The sequence below is a fragment of the Nematolebias whitei genome, chromosome 5, assembly GCF_014905685.2.
Source record: "Nematolebias whitei isolate Nwh7 chromosome 5, NemWhi1, whole genome shotgun sequence".
Taxonomy (NCBI): Eukaryota; Metazoa; Chordata; class Actinopteri; order Cyprinodontiformes; family Rivulidae; genus Nematolebias; species Nematolebias whitei.
Window position 1 is genome coordinate 21,318,682 of NC_056502.1, and position 19,658 is coordinate 21,338,339.

General features: G+C 41.6%; 1 protein-coding gene across 1 annotated transcript in view; it reads left to right on the plus strand.

Moving 5' to 3' along the window:
- Positions 1-19,658, plus strand: part of creb5b (cAMP responsive element binding protein 5b) — a 63,568-nt gene that overhangs the window by 22,567 nt on the left and 21,343 nt on the right. The window contains exons 6-8 of the mRNA XM_037677017.1: positions 3,272-3,398; positions 4,673-4,783; positions 18,381-18,701. Of these exons, the coding sequence (XP_037532945.1) occupies positions 3,272-3,398; positions 4,673-4,783; positions 18,381-18,701 (559 nt within the window). The remainder of the gene's footprint in view (positions 1-3,271; positions 3,399-4,672; positions 4,784-18,380; positions 18,702-19,658) is intronic.

The following is a 19,658-nucleotide window of genomic DNA, read 5'->3' on the forward strand; positions in this document are numbered from 1 at the left end:
CCCCCCCCCCCCCCCCAAACACACGCACGCACACACACACACACACACACACACGCACACGCACCAGGGTTCATGGCTATTAGCAGTGCCCTCAGTGGAGCTGAAGCCTGTCGTTTTTCACTCAAACACACACACAGTCAGTCATATATTGATTCCACATCCAGCATTCATAAAACTCACTGCTACTCTTGAAAGGTTTTAGAGGAAAAATAAAGAAGTGGTTGAAAAAAAAAACCTTTTTACTTCTGCAGTTTGAATTTTGTTTATAAAATTGTTCACCAAAAAGTCATACACTGGCCATTTTCACAAAAAAAGCAAACTATACAGACTAAATTTGGATTTTAGTTGTGATTTTAGCTTTAAAAATAACAAGACAACTGTAGCTAAATAAGCTTCTGTCAATAAACTAATCAATTCTGCTATCAGCCCTTCAGCACAAAGGATGTAATGCATGTGGAGTGTTATTCAACAGATAACTTTTTCATCTCTTTCATTCACTGACAGCTCTTAATGAATCAGCAGAGTCAGCACTGACTTAATCCTCAGAGGAAGTGCTGTCACACGCTGGTGGTGTTTTTCCCCTCCACTGGATCAGCAGGTTGTGTTTTGATGTGTATCGTGGTGACAGACGCACACTTTGTGTTGGCTTTTCTAACAAACAGGTGCAGGAGTACAACCTGGAAATGCTTCAAAGGAAGTTTTCTTCTCTTGAAAAAGGAGCTTGACATAGCTGTCTTGTCTTTTGTCTAGTTTGACTCTTGTTTATTACTCTTTTTTTTGCAAGGCTTTGGCAACTATCCATGGATCAAAAGCCTCAGTAATCTATGAGGTATGCTGTAGATTCTTGGTGAAATACAATAATTTTGTTTTAATTTGACATTTTTTTAGACGTAAAATCAATTTATTTCACCTAAGAATTACTTTAAGCATATTTTGTCCATGTTTACAGTTAAAAAAAAAAAGCTAAATATAAAGCTCATTAGACACTTGTTACACTTGAAAATAATCCAGGAACCTATTCTGTTTTAAAAAAATCATTTCACTGCCACCTGACTGTTTCTTCATCCTTTACCACGAGCACCAAAGAAGACTGTATGGATGCAGTTATGAAGCTGCACACCGTTTTGTACTTTAATGACTTTTCCCATGTGGAAATATTTGGATTTTCAATGCTTCTTCTGAGGTGTCATACGTGCTGTTAAATGAGTGTGATTGTGATAAATTGGGATGTTAGACAGGAATGACACACAGCCAGGAAGGTAATGATCCTATGTCTGTATACGTGGAGTAATCTAAACTGTCTGGAGCATAAATGCACATGTTTAGGTCTGGAAAAATACAGGTATTTATTCAGGTGGGAAAGTGTTTGCTCTGGTTCACCCCCTTCATTTAGCCATCACTCTTTCACTTCCCTCTGTAATAGTGAAGCAGTCAATGATGCTGTTGATTAATTTCACAAACTCATTCGGCGCTGCTAAACTAAATTCTTCTTGCCTGTCTTATACGTTTAATGCTGAAGGAAACTGAGCTTTATTGAGTGGTGAGCAGCAGCATTCATCCTAATGATACTGATAACTGGAGTGGTATTGATTCTTCTGCTGCAGGTTATTAAATAATCATGGGATGTTTTTAGGCAAAGGAGTAACTTCATGCATGTTGCTGTGCACCGTCCTGCAGCTGGATGCTGGTGTTTGGATAGGCAGGGATTTGCAGGCAGCTGTATCAATGATGTGACAGCGAGCACATGAAGGCTGTGTGGGTGAGTCGATGACTGAGACAGGACTGCCATCATTAAGTTAAGCTTCATCTGGGCCTCTCTGTACGTTCAGTTTATTGATGTGGCCACAAGTATTAAATCGGCCAGTCAGTCTGTGCACGTTTCACTGAAGACAACTTTTCCCACAAGGCCTCCAAAGCTTCAGCAGTTTCTAAATCTAATTATTATATAGTTTAAACTTAAGTGCAAACTAACCAAAAAAAAAAATCATGATTTGTATTTAAACATTTCTTTTAGTGCTATGATTTATCTCATTATACTATTAAGTTTGTTTTCTTAACGTATCCAAAAAAAGTTCAATCTGGTCCTCTAGACATTCAAAAAACCAAAAAACAAAACAAAGCAAAAAAATATAGAAATGTTTTTTTTTTTGCTTTGTTTTGCTTTTTGTTTTTTTGAATGTCCAGAGGACCAGATTGAACTTTTTTGGATTTTTCTACCTGGATTATTGAGCATGCATCAGGATATTTTCTTAACATACAAATAAATGCAGAATAATGAAAGAAATGTAACATGTTTTGATGATATGAATGTAAAATGCTAATGTATGAATGTAAAACCAAAGTGCTGCTGCCATAGTCTTAACTGGAGTTAGTATTAGAGCTTATATCTCTCCAGTTTTAGCTTCTCTCCATTGGCTCCCTGTCAAATCCAGAATAAAATTCAAAATCTTACTTCTAATCAACAAATCCCTCAACAACCTAGCTCCATCTTATATTAAAGATCTTATTGTTCCATATTTTCCTAACAGAGCACTTTGCTCTCAGACTACAGGCTTACTTGTGGTTCCTAGAGTTTCCAAAAGCAGAATGGGAGGAAGATCTTTCAGTTATCAGGCTCCTCTCTTGTGGAACCAACTTTCAGTTTCTGTCCATGAGGCTGACACATTGTCCAGTTTGAAGACTGGGATTAAGACTTTCCTTTTTGATAAATCCTATAGTTATAGTTGGCTTGTTACGCTACCACAGGCTTAGACTACTGGAGGACAAATTGACCTAATTTCCTTAAATTAATTGTTAAAATTGAATAGTTTTCATTTGATATTATTTTTATTTTAACGTGATTCTGGACCTGCCATTGTGTATCTGTTCCTCTCAAACCCAGCCGGTCGAAGCAGATGGCCGCTTGTCCCAAGCCTGGTTCTGCTAAAGGTTTCTTCCTCATGAGGGAGATTTTCCTTTCCACTGTCGCCTTCATGCTTGTTCAAGATGAGAGTCTGCGATGGAGTTAAACTCAAAGCAGACTGCTCCTCCTATTTTTATATATATATGAATTGTTCAGTGCCCTGAGATGACTTCTGTTGTGACTTGGCGCTTTATAAATAAACTGAATTGAATCTCTTTTGTTTCTTCAGTCATTACAACACTCACAGCATTTTTCTTTTCACAGTAATTTATATGTTGGGTTTGAGGCTACTATACAATTAAACAAAGACAGTTGGATAATATTCTGCACAGATGTACAACCTGATGTTTGTGGCGTGTGTTGTTTCAGGCCTGTCCCTGGATCTCTGTCCTCACTATTGCACCTACGAAACAGACAGAGACAGCCTCTACCAGCCTCCATGCCTGGAACTCTGCCAGACCCAACCATGCCTGGATCCTCCGCTGTACTGTTGCCTGTGAGTGTAACAACAGATCGCAGGACATGTCCAGTTACGTACATGAATTAATAAACAAAAATCCGTCCACTGGACACTCTGGCTGCATATAAAGCACATAGGTTGACTGCTATGGATGTTTTCTGTCACAAGACATCTCCAGCAGAAATGAAGGATTTCTCCCGTGGGTTTACAATTTAAACTTTATTTTCATTAAAAGGTTTAGAGACTGTGTCACCGAAATGATACCAACACAGAGAAATCTCTTTACATCTGGGTTCTAATGATATAACATATGTTCTCATTGTAACACAAGACAACCATGTTTATGCTATGGAAAAACCTTTCCCAAGTTTATTAAATTAGGAGCTAAGTGATTTGGGGGGAAGATTGACGGTTCAGGAAAGGGGTGCAGGTTTGGGCGATATTTTTACACAAAACACACTTACTGCAATTAAGGCTGTGTGTCAGGTTCTAGACCCAAGTCTCTATGGACACAGAGAAAGATGGGAGGGTCAGGCAAAAAAACAAGGGGGTGGGGGTGGGGGGATACATGGACCACACCAGCCAGAGATTAGCCGCTGGGACGCCACTGCGCGTGCACACATTCATATCCGTATGCATTCAGTCTCTGAAACAAAGGTTTCTTCTTTCCTGCTTTCGCTGCACGGCAAACACTGCGCACATTATCACCCTGCACAGGTGACCTCTCACCCTGTCAGCTTATCCAGCTGATTTTCTCACATTCTGGTTTTAGCTGTTGCTCATGACCAGTCTGCCCAGCGTCAGTCAGAGGCAGGCCATTGGCACACACTCCTTAATACAGATTTCAGTCTTATTTATCGTTCTAGTTTCTTCTCAGTAATTTTAACAGCACATTCAGTAGCTAGTAAGGACGAGGCTTGATGTTTCCGTCTGACAGACCTTCACCACACACACATGCACACACACATACACACACGTACACAAACACACACTCCTGTTGCACTGGCTTCCTGTGTTAAGTCCCTCCATTCTGACTTCCTGTTTTGGGTCAGCTCCAGTTATCATCACACAAAGCTGTGCACAGGGCAGCCTGTCATGTGAAATCAGGTTCTCATGCGCTCTCATTTCATCCAGTTTGTAGAAGGTTAAGTCCCACACTTTTGCACTAAAACGCAAGTCATAAAACAATGATCAGAGTGTAACGAGAATCACTGTAAATACCATAAAAAGCTCAAGATTCAGCTTGCAAACGTTTGCATTATGACAGTAAAACATCTAACTGACTGATTCCATGCTGCTGTTGTCTTCAGATGGAGAGACAAATGTCCATGGGCTCAAACATGATGGGTATGCAAAGCCCCGCCCACAGCAGCTCCTGCTCATCTACTCACATTCCCACAATGCACTCAGAAGCTAAACTGGTGAGTAAAATGCAAGCATTCACATGGAAATATACTGTTTTCTGCACACACACAAAACACGCAAGTGCACACGTGCAAGTGTTGCAACTTTCTTTTCCACTGGGCTGTGCCAGCAAAGCTGCGCTCTTAGGCCTGTGTGGATTTCATCATTCGGTATGTAATCAAAGCTGTGTCTGAACCTGCCAGTGCAGCACTGGAGACTCTGGCTGGAATAATGAGCTCTTTATGTGGTTGTGGTTCGGTTGCCCACTGACTGCCTGATGTATATCTTAATGTACAGAACGTGTTCTGTAGAACCTGCAACTTGTTAGCACTAGTTTAACACAGCAGGGGAAAAATCAAATGACCTCATCCTTCACAAAGCACGCAGTTATAGCAGTGGGATGTAGATGAAGGAGGAGAAAGGCTGAAAATAGGTTGGTTTGTGAAGTTAAAAGACTATTGAACATGACTGGCAATGCAGAAAAAAAAAACATCTACAGGGAAAGATTACTCTGTTCCTGACTTGGCATGTAAGCAACGCTCCGACACTTTTGACTAACAGGATTCATTTTATTAGCATGAACAATTAGCCTCAAGGTGATAAGAACTGATTATTGCTGTAGCAGCGTAACCAATTGCCAAACTTTGCTTTCAGAATAAATAAGTAGGCTGCTCTTTGTTGCTTGGGAAGTCTTGCAGATTGCAAGCTTTTCTGGAGAGAAACATCTTGTCGAGAAAGAGGAGGTAGCAGGGGTCATAAGAAGAGTTATTGCTCTGATAGAGGAGAGTGGGAGCAGTCCCAGGGCATTTAATTCTCCCTCTTCCTCCTGCTCTCCCAAGATTGATCGTCTTTGTAGTCTTTTGAATCTCTTCAACTGTTCCTATGGTAACACACTTGGGTAACACAATATTAGTGTATTAGGCTTATCTCTCCTCTGGCCGTCATCCAGACACATCTTGTTCTTTTCCCCCTCCCTACTATCTGTGTAATTGAATTGTAAATGCTCTGTTAGCTCTCCCATAAACATGCACTCACTGAAGGTCCACAGACCCCTTTAACCGTGCAACTTTCTGGTATGTTGGCCGTTTCGATGCGAGGCAGAACAATCAAATTTGTATCAATTGAGATTCTGCTCCTTGATGTCTGAATACAACTGATGGAATTCTGTGATTGTGGACAGAAAGTGAGAGACTAATTGTGTTATCTGTGTGCGATCTACAGCACAAGTTTCATAAGCAAAGACAGGATCTCTAATGACTGTAATATCCTCGCCCAGGCCTGGTCGATAAATACGGCCTTGCTATCGGATAACTGGGCCATGATCGGGCCCATGTGTCCCCTGCGACATTCCCAATCCGGCTCTAATCACATTACCCAGACCATGTTGACTTTCCGCCAATTGGAAATCTCCGCACTGTAACCCCACACCTCGGAGGAGCGGACCTGGATGGACTCTTCCTGCTCTGCGTTTACACTGTGAGAGCGAAGAAGGGGCTCGTGTGGGATTTTGACAGACATGCGAGGCATACATTCGTAGACAGGCACGATGAGAAAGGCAAATTTGAAAGGTGAGACAGCATCGATGTTCTGTGAGACCAAACTGTGAAGGTGTGTGAGAATTTGAAAGAACTGTGCGTGAACTGAAAACACGGCCGAGCTTGTCTCTCTGTTTACTTGCATGCACTGAATTTATGGTGAATATGAGCGATCGTTTGGTATTTTTGCTGTAACTGAGGCACTGGTTGCAGGCTGGTTGCAGGATTAATCCTCTCCTGTCAGAGAAAGCATGCCCAGAGACGAGGCTAATGAAGGCTAATTGATTTTGTGGTGGGCCAGAGCAGTAGAGAGGCCTGTCTCTGGTGTAAATAGTTAATGAGCCAGAGGACTGCTGTGGCCCCTAGGGGACTCATATCTCGCTCAAAGCTCTCTGTTTGTTCTCTTTGGGCTAAAGACTGTATCTCCATCACTGTAATTCTTTGTTGTCCAGATTTCCCCCCTCTTAAGTGCCATCATTTAAGTGGTGAAGTTCAGCCTGATGGTGGAATAATTGACACGCCTGCCTCTCCTTTAATGCTTCAAGTTTCTTGTTGGGGTTGGAATGTTTTATTAGTCTTGTTTCAAATGTTTTTTCTTCTTCTTCTCCTTCTTGTTAAGGGACCGGGTGCTCGTGGTGCTGGGTGTGGTTGAGTTCTGCTCTGTTGTGGTCTGGGGGATTGAATAGTGTGTGTTGTGTGCAGGAGGTTGTGGGATAGTTGACCCTCGCAGTGTGGAGGAAACACAGCAGAGACGAGGCCAAGTTCCACAGCACGCCGGCCAAGGCATTACATCACCGCTCAGAGCCAGCTCTCCACAGGGCCTTGCAAACACCCCCCCCCCCCACACACACACACACACAGCCGGCTCCAGGTCCGTGTTGTTGATCTTGCATAGTGACACATGCTTAGATAGAAACAAACTCAAGGCGTCAGGTGATTAAAAATGAAGCGGCACATGAAACTCGTGCACTCGTGAAGCCCTTCAGTATTTCCCTTGAACAGTTTTCCTCAAATGTGTCATTACGATAGGATGTGTGATTATGATATTTATGATAAATAAGTACTCTATCTGTAACAAGAGCGGATCAAACAAGTCTTTATCTATTGTTTATATCATTTCTGAATGCCAATCTTGGGAAATGCCTCAGCTCATGTCAGTGTAACCTTTTTTTAAAAGTAGAAGACTTTACCATTGTTCTTCTGTCTCCTTTGAATGAGCGCCACGCTTTCCACACATCCCGCCTGCTCTCTGGTTTCACACAGAGTAGCCTTGAAACTGTTTGGTGCCGGTTTATGAAAATGTGTTATTTATTATCTCCTAATTATCTATTGTTTACCTTGTTGCTAAGGACAATAAATTTGTCACTAAGCGTCGAGCTAGGTGCTGAGATTTTTATGTGGTAAACAATACTATATGTTCTTTCGCTGCAGCTCGCTTTGGCTGCGGAGCTGGCACGAGAACAGTGAATGACATAATTCCTGGCATGCGCTAAATATGCTCCTTTTTACTTGAAGGGGGAAAAAATGGTGCTGCTCTTAAAGAAACATTTCATTGCACTCAAGAGGTTTTACATTCATGGTACTTCTATTGCAGCGCTACCATTTAAGGGTCGTTTACAAAAACCCTTATTGTTCTAATATTTTACTGTAGTTTTAAAGTTGTGACAGGAGCTTAGGTTGAAGATCTCGTTAAAAGAAACTGAAACTTTCCCTAAACGCCGAGTAAAGCTGTGACGCAGATTTATCAGTTTTCACCTCCGTCGTGATTGAATGAGAAGTCAGCGCAGAATGAAATGAGTTAAACTGTTAGCATACATGGCAACCCAATTATGTCTCCCATTCATTTTCTTCCACTACCTCGGACTAAGCCTCTTGCGGTGAGAAGGAGCAACACACACAATAGGAGGCTAACTCCAGGTTGTGTAAGAAACATTTGTATGAATGGTGTTATTGTCAGAATGTGATGTCACTAAGCAGGACCGGTGAGCTAAGAGCGCAGCTGAATATACAGGCCGCTTCATGGAGTATGTGTGTGCTCACTGTATGAACTGTACGCGTGCTCATTGTCTGTGTGAGTGGCTTCTCTTCAGAGCACTGGCACTCACTCTGGTACTTATTGTCCTTGGAGTCAAAACACATCTGTGGGTTAAAGAAAACCATTATGTTGGAGTTTTTACACTAGATTTGAAACAGATTTGTTATGTGTGCATTTGTGTTTAGTAACATAAATGTGGATGGGATGTCAAACAGGACAAAAGGCATTTAACAAGGTGTTTTTTGTGTGTTTTTATTATTATCGCCATTGAGCTGAAGGGTTTTAATAGTGTTTAGCTGCTGGATTAATGTGTCTGCCAGGTTATCAGTGTGGGACATAAACCACGCACACTGCCTCCTCTGTGTTATCAGTGCCAAAGGGTTTGTCAATATTTAATCAAAATTGATTATATGCAGGCAAAAATAAATGAACACAGAGGAATGCATCATATAATACAAGTTCTTGTGTTCCTTCCTCATTGTTCATGCTGCTTTCGTGGTTGTATTTTCGTTTTTAATGCAAAATGTGGATCTTCATTTGCAGTTCTATACACGTGGATTATATATTTTTACAACTTATTTTTAAACAAATGGTAAATGGACTGTACTTATATAGCACCTTTCTATCTTATCAAGATACTCAAAGGGCTTTACACTACAATCTGTGCCCTCATTGACCCATTCATACAGAATCTACTAGATCTATACAAAGACTAATCAGTGTATAATATTCTATATACACTAATATATTAAATATTATGAACATATTTGCATGTTAAAACAAGATTTCTGCACATTTAACAAGGAATATTGTGACAAAATGTCTTTAGACTTTCAGTTTTCATGCGTCATGATACTCTTCCTAAAATTAATTATATTTACCAAAAACTACACATTTTTCAACATCATATTTACACAAAGCAAACAAGTTTTTTTTTTGGAGTGATGGCACAGAGATTAGAGAAGGTCAAGGTCAAGGTGTCTTTATTGTCATTCACATCACGTGTGGTACATTAGGTGGAACGAAACTATGTGCACAGGGTCCCAGTTACATCCAACAAAAATACAAATTGTAAAGAAAAACAGTAGTAAGATCTAAGATATGAACTAAGAAATATGTTAAACTAAGATTATACTAAGCACTAATAGTACAAAACAATGCGCCAAAGAACAGTAGCACGGACATGAGTCTGTGTGAGCAGATGAGGACAGATGAACACAGCAACATGGAATAAATCAGCAGCATGAGATCAGCATCATGGATAGTCAGCAGCACACATCAACAACCAAATGGCATCACAGTGATTTTTTTCACAGTAATTTTCACAGTGATCATCCTGACTAGGGATTCATGAGTCTAACAGCCTCAGGGTATGTGATGGTGGGGAGGCTGACTCCAACAGTCTTCTGTGCAGCCTTCACCACTCTCTGCAGAGCTTTCCTTTCTGCAGCTGTGCAGCCTCCATGCCACATGTTAATGCTGGAGCACAGGATGCTCTCCACTGCACACCTGTAGGAGGTGAGGACTGAGCTTCCCAGACCAGCACAACATCAAAATGTGGGTGGGATTGGTGGACCACCCACACCTGCCTCCACCCTAATTTGCCCCACTCTGGGCCCTTGAGCAAGGCCCTTAACCCCCACCACCTGCTCCCACAGGTGCCCTAGATAGCAGCTCTCTGCTCCACACAGAGAGCTGTGGTTGTGTCAGGAAGGGCATCCAGCGTAAAAATATCGGTAATTGTGTGCGACTTATTGTGGCAACCCCTGAAGAAGGGAGCAGCCGAAAGAAGGAAAAAAACAAACAAACAAACAAAAAACCTAGGTTTTTGGAATATTTAAACGTTAACACATGACAAATAAAAGGCATTAATGTGCATCTTCAGTTTTGTACTTGGTTGAAGTGCTTAAAGCAGCAATGACGGTCTCATATTTTGTCCCAAATGTAATCCTTGAACTTGTTCTTTTGTTTACGTTTGTCGTTTCTCGTGCTCTTCATCACTGAAGCAGATTAGATTAGAAGCGTCAGGTCTCAGCCTCCTTCAAGTTCTCCAGAGACTCTGCTGCGTTCAGGTCCAGTCTCATATTTCAGGAATTTTACAGACTTCTTTGTTCACCTTAGTTTTTTAGATTCTCCGGTTTAAAATCAAACCTTCTGCTCAGTCATGAGCTTTCTAAATAGTTTTTTGTTTTTTTTTCTGAATCCATCATAGCTGAACTCACAAGTTTTCTGATTGTTTTTTTTTTTTTTTCTTCCCAATGTGGAGGACTGTGGGCAGATTGAATATTGAAAAAAAAATCTAAAAACTTTCAGCATAGTAATTGATGGGATTACTATTTATTGTCCTGCCACCTCTGCAGGGAGTAAGAGATTTAAGGAACAAATCCACATCTGCTACATTTCAGATCTTTTAAGGACTGTTTATACTAGCGTCTGTTTATTTGAGCAGATTCGTGTGAGTGTGTGTGTGTGTGTGTGTGTGTGTGTGTGTAGGTTTCACTGTGCTTGCATGTGGGTTGTATTATAAGCTCAGGGCAGGCAATTGTGGTGCAAAATGTCGCATCTGTTTGTCTTTGGATGACCGCGTGTTGTTTTAGGGGTGCTGATGGGAGGTGTGTGTGAAGCCATTTCTTCGTGGTTCAAGGCTTGTGAATGGGATGGAAGTCCTGTAGCGGCAAGCTTAGCTAAACCAGCTGCTATTATTGCAGAGGCCAAACTGGACTGGTTCAGCCGCTGTGAGGCCCCCCTGGAGCCCGGCAGTGAACAAAATACTCAGAACTCCAAGATAACATTTGAAACATTTAGTGACTGAAACAAACTGCTGATTCAGAGATTCTCAGCTTGACAAAGTTTAGTCAGTGGTTGGTGATTGTTTCTGCTCTTAAAAACTTAATGCTCAAAATCTGAACAGCCTTTTTTATTTATTTAAAATAAAAACTTATTCTTCTGACATGCTGAAATTGCCACTTTGTGCTCTGGGTTCCTCTAAGTGTCAAATCAGATTTTTTTGAAGTGTTGTTCTGTGGAAATGAACAACTTACGGAATACAACAAATTTAAGTCAGGTCATCTGGATGGTTTCTTATTTTTGTTTAAACGTTTCGTCTTTCATCCAAAGGACTTCATCAGTCCGAGGAGCCACAACAAACTGAGTCTCATAACACTCACATAGTGGGCCAACCAGTTTGATGGTGATAAAGATGGTTTCAGGACTTTGGTTTCATTAAATGGACTGTACTTATAAATGGACTGTACTTATATAGCACCTTTCTATCTTATTTCAAGATACTCAAAGCTCTTTATACTACAATCTGTGTCCTCATTTACCCATTCATACAGCACTCTACTAGATCTCTAGAAAGCTAATTGAACAAATCATTCCAAAGAGACTAATCAGAGCTTTATCACATTCATACGCTGATGGGACACACATCAGAGGCAATGATGGGTTCAGTGTTTTGCCCAGGGACACTTCAGCATGTGAGTCAACATGCTGGTGGATTCGAACCCTCAACTCTCGCATTGGAGGACGACTGCTCTAACCACTCAGCCACAGCCGCCCCAAACATCAAAGCATGAACTTGGATGTTTTGAACCACTTTAGCTATGGCTGCCTCAGAGCAGTCAATGGGGGAGAAGGCGGGCTCCAGAAACCATCTTATTACCATCAAACTGGTTGGTCCACTACGTGAGTCTGCTACTTGTGGGTCTGAGTTTGTTATGGCTCCTTGGACTGATTAAGTCCTTTGGATGAAGGACAAAATGTTATAACAAAAAAAACAAAACTGCCCAGGTGACCTGACTGAACTTTGTTGGACTTTTTTTACCTGGATTAATGAGCATGCACTTTGATGAAACTTACAGAATATTTTACCTGTTGTAGATACGCAGCTCTTTGAACAACCCCAGTTTGAAGAAACTGTTTAATTTTGATAGAATGAATGAACAAATAGTTGGACAGAGCCAAGACCTAAATGGACGACTGCTATCTCAAAACAAATCAAAGAAGTACATGCAGTTTTTTTACATTTATCTTTTACTTTCTACTTCGACATTTTTCAATATTTCTGCAGGAGGTAAAACAAACAAAAAAAAACATTCAATGCAAGAATGACACTAATGTAAAGATGTTTAAAATATTACCATATTTTCCGGCGTATAAGTCACAGTTTTTTGCATAGATTTGTCAATCCTGTGACTTAAACGCCGAAGCAACTTAAATATGTTTTTTTCATATTCATAATGCAATTTTTGTCTGATGCTTTAAATTTTGAAGAACTGCAACAGCGAGACCTCCCGTGCGCGCTTGCATCACTCAGCTGGTGCAGGCGGAGGAACGCTGGAGAGCTAGCGGCTCCAGCCATGATGGATAGATCGATGGCGCCGTGCCGCCCAGGCAAAATGGAGCTGTTTTAACCATTAAATAAATGCATAATAAACCTGATGGGTCTGCAGTGACTTATATGTCAAAGTGACTTATATATGTTTTTTTTCCTCTTCATGATGCTATTTTTGACTGATGCAACTTATACTCCGGAGTGACTTATACACCAGGAAATACAGTAATTGCATTATTTTTTTATTTTTAGATTGACATTTTAAGACAACAACAATCCACTTTAGTCTTGGCTCTATTCAGCTAACTTTTAACTTATTAATGCTGTACAGTCAAAGTTTTATTCGATTCCACCAAACTGAGGCTGTTCAAAGATCTGTCTAGAACAGATAACATATTGTTTATGACCTTTCCACAGAACCTCGTTTCAAAAGATTGGACTTATCCCTACAAGTTGATAATAAGATAAGATACTTTCTTCTTGATAATTCTGCTCCATGGAAAGATTTGTTGTAAGTCCCAACAGTTGATAATTACTTAAACAGTCACAAAACCATTATTCATTGACAAAGATAAACGACTGAATAAAAAAAAAAAGAAAGAAAAGCGAAAAAGAGGAACTCATTAGATTTAAGAGTGGTCTGACAACACAAACATCAGAGGCCCGATATTTTAAGCACCTTTGAAATTATTTTTATTCAGGTCATCACTTTTCAAGTCAAAGTTTTGACACTAAAACACATGAGCACTTTGATTTCACAAGTGTGTTAGCATTTAGTGCTGCGTTCATGCTTTGTCTGTCTCCGTCAGTCAGTGGTGTTCTCTGTATTCAACATGGTGACAGTGGGTGTAGTGATAACCATGTGGGCTGCACCGAAGCTGGGCTTTACAACAGAGGGAACAGTGGGGATATGCAGGCTGGAGTCAGAGGCCCATCCATTAACTTGACAGGGCGCAGAAGCTGCCAAGAATATGAGCGCATGCTTTGGAGCATGCTCCTCAGAGGGTGTGTGTCTCGCTGCGCTCATACCACCTCAGTCCCTCCAAGTACCACCAGAGCGTCTGGCACTGGCAACCAGTTTATGTCCATCTCTGTCTGGGTCTGGAACCACAGGGAAGCTCTGTTCAGCTCAGTTTGGATCATCCTGGCCCAGAACCTGAGAGAGCAGAGAGGGGGTGAAACCCAGCGCTCCCATCAGACTGTCTGCTTCTCTGTTCCCCGAGGAAATCAGTTTAACAGTCCCCAGCTCTTGGCAAGCAGAGGGCGAGAGGGGTGGAGGGGAAGAGGTTTGTGTGTGTGTGTGGGAGAGAGCAGGAGAAGAGATGGAGAAGGGAGGTGTTACTGCCTTTCTGGGCGAGAGGGAAATCTAATAAAATTGAACTAATGGGGTTGTGGAGTTTGAGGGAACAGAAAGTGGGTTTTGCAGGCAGGCACTGGTGGGTAATGTTGATGGAGGTGAACAGGATCCTTTGACAGTTTGGAGCCAAACTTCAGCTTTCGGTTGCAGCTTGTGAGCTCATGTTGAGCGTAGAGTGTGACTTAGGGAGCCTAGCCACATAAATTCAGCTGTAACAGTTAAGATATATATATAAAGCGATTAGAAATACTGTGTGCTAACGTCGCACTAGTCGTGAGTTAACAAATAGCTGGAGGAGACAGACAGAAGCTTTAATATGTGGTCTGATTTTTATGGGTAAAGGAAGATCTCTATTTAAAACCTCAATCCTTTTGTCGTTAAACCGTGACACTACAGACTGGTTAAATCTTTCTAACCTGCTGTAAGGCGCCAGTGAGCCACAGGTCCTCTGATAGCACACCGCTCCACTTTTAAGAGGAATAAAAGTGCTCACCCCGACCTCACTTATTTGATTTACCCATCCTCGCCCAGGCGTGGTCTCCTCTCTTCTGTACCTGCTCTGTGCTCCTACTTTCTCCTTTCCGGGGTTAATAGATATGAAGTCATCTGGTTGGGAGAAACCTGAGTGTGTTCTCGGGACGTGCCCTGAGCACTCACAGGGACATCACTCAGGGCCTGTCGTGTCAGAGAGGAAGCAGTCATTAATAAATATCATTAATGGATGATCACCAGATATCATATAAATGAGAGAGGCCTAAAGAAGGACTGGAAGTGGAGAGGTCAAGGGGCAAAGATCTAAGAAGAGATAGTTTCCTCATGGGCAAAAGGCGTCTGAATCAGGAATGGTGCTTTAATAGTGAAAAATCAATACCGCCACCACTTGCAGTATGTTGAAATTGGATCAAATGTGGTGTCAAATGCAGGTATTTATTCTCCTTATTGATAGATGTTGGAAGAAACTGACCGTGTCTTTACGGTGTCACATATTCCTCATATTCCTATTGTGCCTGCTTTGTTCTTTTTTTTTTAACAACAGAGGGGCACGCTGCTGAGCCCTCTGTGCTGCCACAAGCCAACACCTGCACCGATTTAATGACTGTTTTCTGTCGCAGCCATGTTGCTGCAAGAGAAATGGAAATGTATGTGTGTGTGTTATTAGAGTAAAATGCACACAGCGGTTAAGTTTCTGTGCTCAGCAGAGTCTGGGGAAATACAACTGTGTGTTATAAAGTCATTAGGGAGCTGATGAAGGTGTTTGAGCGTCTCAGCCTGCTCATCATCACCGTGCTAACGTCCTTCAGTTGCGTCATTGTGGTTCTGGATACAAAGACTTAAGTTTTGGCCCAGCAGGATTTAACGGAACTGTGTCTCAACTCCAGTCGGAGAAGACGGAGACACCTGTGCAGAGATAGATTCAGGAAGAGATTTTTTCTACGGTAAGGGCCTTTTTACTTTTCAGTATGGTACAAACTGTTTTTCTTCTTTCTGTTCTATACTTTATTTGTTTCACAGCAAAGCAGAACAGTAACAGAACATAAAAAAGTCAAAACCATAAATTAATTCAGTTCCATTTTTTCTTAGACAGAGTTTAAAGCTCTTAACTGCAGATTGTTTCATGGTTTTTGAGCCTTAGCTGTGACATTCTTATCGCTTCTTTTTTATTCTGGCCTTGGGTGTGTCTGATAAATACTAGCCAGGGAACAGTTGGATTCACTTCCATATGTGCTTTGTTTGGTTCATACTTTTACTGAGAGTTGTGAAGCTTTGAGCTCGCTGACCTGCCTCTGTGCTTTGACACGCACTGGCCTCCTTGAACTGCCGGCTAATTCAATTAGCAAACTGCTGCACTGCCAGCTGGAAAACTCTGAGACTCTGATAAAAGAGCAGTCCCTGTCCTGGGCTGTGTGTGAGGAAGACCCACTGGAGTCCATCTAATCTCTCCTCACCCTTTCACCTCCCTCGTTCCTCTGTGTCCTTCTATCAGCACTGATTGAACCAAACAAGCATTTTGGCCCCATACAGATTTTTATTTTTTTTTTACCTGGAGCATGGAGATAAACAAACTTGGACTTGTGCACATCCTGATTGCCTGTTCTGTGAATGACAGGAGCTTGTCGAACCTTGATTTTTTTGTTTTACAAGAAAGGTGGGTCTCACTTCTTTGGTCTTTCTGAAAGCTGAAGGAAGTATTCATTGATAGCCTCCAGGCTTTGAAAGCATCCTGCAATACATAGAAGATGCACTTGGTGCTATGATTTAATCTATTACCGGTTCCAGCTGCGCATCAACTAGTCTTTTGGTTACTTTTTCTTTTTTATAACTCCTCCAGCTAATTATTCAGTAAAACCCCTGCAGAAAGTGACTTTGCCTCTCAATGACCTACAACCTTTTCGTTGAGGTTTATAAAGTCTCAGTATAACTTAGAAGATGCTGGATGTTGTGGACAGCTGCAAGCCTGAGAACACCCCCTACTTGTTAGCGTTGTGGTCTTTTAACACCCATCTTATTGGTTAAAAAAGGAAGGGCTGTGGCTCGTGAGACTTGAGCACACGAGGCTATGGTGAAGGCAGATAACTAGGTGTGATTTTAAAAAGTGGATTTTTTTTTCTTTTTTTCTGGGTGAGACGTTTAAAATAAACATTCATTAGGTTAAAAAAAAACATTAAAGCTTCAGAAATGTACTTGTGTCACAATGTCTGGCATCTCTTGGTATGACAAACAGAAACCATAGTTAGCTGAAACAGGCTCAGCAAGGTCATAATTTTACTTGGCTGGTTTCATGTGCAGCTTGCTGTATCACACCGTGTTCACCGAAAACAAGGTAATGAAAACCAAACTTATAAATGTGTTGTTTTTTTTTTACAAATATATATATATACCTTTTGTAAATCCAGTGGAACCATGCAGTCACATGGCTCGTGAGATTTTAAATGATTTATTTTACCGTGCCTCTTCTCCGCCTGTAAAAAGTTTTCCGCTCGTATAGACAGTGCGAGGGAGGAGCGCAGAGCTGATGTTTTTGCTCTAGTCATGTCCTAGCTTCGTGAGCTGGCCCAGCTGGATGCCATTCCCGATGGGAATCATGAATGTGAAGGTTGTTAAAAAAAATGTGGAGCCGTGGACGTACTGACAGCAGCTGGCTGAATTGAAGGGGGGAAGGGAGCGAGGAGAGAGCACTAAGAAAGAGAATAAAAAGTTTGTGGAATTCACAACAGTAGCCTTGGAGTGACCCTTTTTTTGGTGCACTGTTTGCTGGTAGGATGTTTGCTAAAAGTGAAATGCATACTAGAATAAATATTTACCATATTTTCCAGCGTATAAGTCGCATCAGTCAAGAAAAGCATCACGAAGAGGAAAGAAACGTATAAGTTGCTTCGGTGTATAAGTCGCTTTTATTATGTGTCACTGCTGACCCGTTGTATTTATTATGCATTTATTTAATTATCAAAATGACTTTATTTTGCCTGGGCACCATCCATCCATTCATCCATCCATCCATCCATCCATTCATCCATCCATCCATCCATCCATCCATCCATCGCCAAAGCTGTTAGCTCTCCAGCGTTCCTCCACCTGCACCAGCTGAATGAAGCGAGCGCACGGGAGGACTCGCTGTTGCAGTTCTTAGAAATTTAAAGCGTCAGTCAAAAATTGCGTTATGAATATGGAACAAAGTCGCTTCGGCGTATAAGTCGCAGGACTGACAAATCTATGCAAAAAATTGTGACTTACACGCCAGAAAATATGGTACTTAAATGCAAACAATAAGTACAAATATTTTAGAACGGCTAAAAGCCATAAACATGTATGTATGTTTTTATGTCTAGGTTATGGCTGCTTTCGTCCTTGTCCTCTTTTGGTGCCTAGATAAACAGAAAAGAGGAGACAAGCATTTGGTATACACGAGGAACACAAGTGCACCTTCAGTGAGCCGCTGTCTGGTCTCTGTCACGACTGCTCAGAGACACCGGCTCAGTCACGGCTGAGTAGACCACACAGCTAGAGCAACAAATCTACCTTCAGCCTGGTCAACAGTCTACGGTTCACACCTTCACCAACCCCACACTCACACATAAAAAACAGGCTTTTAGGAATATGAAGAGGAGGGGCGGGTGTGATGGCAGTCGTGAAAGGTGAAGAGCATGAACGACAGGAGTGAAGGAGAGACAGAGGACAGCCTAAGTGGCTTTGATTTGTTCTTTTGACGTGGATTTATGGAGCCATTTGTCATGTCGTTGTCAGTGTGTGCTCTCTAACCCTTAATCAGCATGCTGAACGAGTCAAACACGGCAGAGAAAACAGAAAACACTGGATGAAACGTGCTTAAACGTTGTGTTTCGTGTCTGCACAGAGGCTGAAGGCTGCACTTTCACACCACCCCGGTTCCATTCCTAACGGCAACATGAACTCCATGGGTCACATGATGGACATGATGTCTTCACGGCAGGAGCAAGGCGGCCATCATCACATGCACCCGCACCAGCACCTGCAGGCTCCTCCCCACACGTACCAGCACCATGAACACCACCATCACAACCAAGGCCACGGCCAGGCAGCGCACCACCACCACCCGCAGGGACACAATCTTCATCACAATTCCCACAATCCCCACCTCCTACCTGGACACCCCCACCAGACGTCACCGCACGCTCCTATGCACTCTGCTTCTCAGGTAAGTGGAGCATGCTTCCCGTGAGAATAAAACCCTTTTAGAGAGCTCAAAGGAAAAACTTGTGGCTTTTTCTTTGAGCCACAAGTTCAATAACACATTGACTACGCTGCACATTAAAATCTTTATTGCAAAGAGAATCCACCATGTATCCACCGTGACTAAAGCCAGGCAGTGCTTTGAGTAGGTCAGAAGTCTGCTATTAGTGGTTTAATGTTGAAGCATTGTTGAAATGATGCTTAAAATCCACAAGGCAGTGGACAAACACATTTTCCTCAGCTGCAGCCACGATGCCAAGCAGTTTCCTGGCATGCTTCTTGAATTTTTTTATTTAATTTTTTAGTTTGGTTCATGTCTGTCACACAGACACCAGGTCAGATAGAGGTCATAAAGTGGTAAACACGAATGATGCTCATGACTGTCCTGTGGAAACTTTGTTTCACATCACCTAGAGCAGGGGTCTGCAATCTGCGGCTCTGGAGCCACATGCGTCTCTTTGGCTCTTTCAAGCTTTGACCAAAAGTGACATAAACCTGAAGTTTATTGGTTGTTGTACCAACAACAAGAATAGTTTTAGCAGTTTCCAGGTCATTTCCTTTGCCAATATGTGAATGATAGTAACAGTAAAACTCGTTGACTACATCATGCTAGTAGTTTATTTGCTACTTCTTTTAGCTCACTTCCAGTCTTACCGCGTGATCTTTTTCTCAAATCCACCAAATATTTTGGGGGAATACCTTTAAGACAAGTTGTTGGTGGAAGAAATGTGGCGAGTCAACGTCATAATAAAAATTAAAGAAAAAAACAAAGTCAAAGTAAATGGAAGTATTTATTTTCCTTTTAAAGTTCAATTACATATCCATCAAACTGGCTTAATTTTTAACTTTATGCTTTGTTACTTCATAATAGGATACTTTATGAATTGTTTCCACAATTAAAAAGAAAACACACATAAGCCTG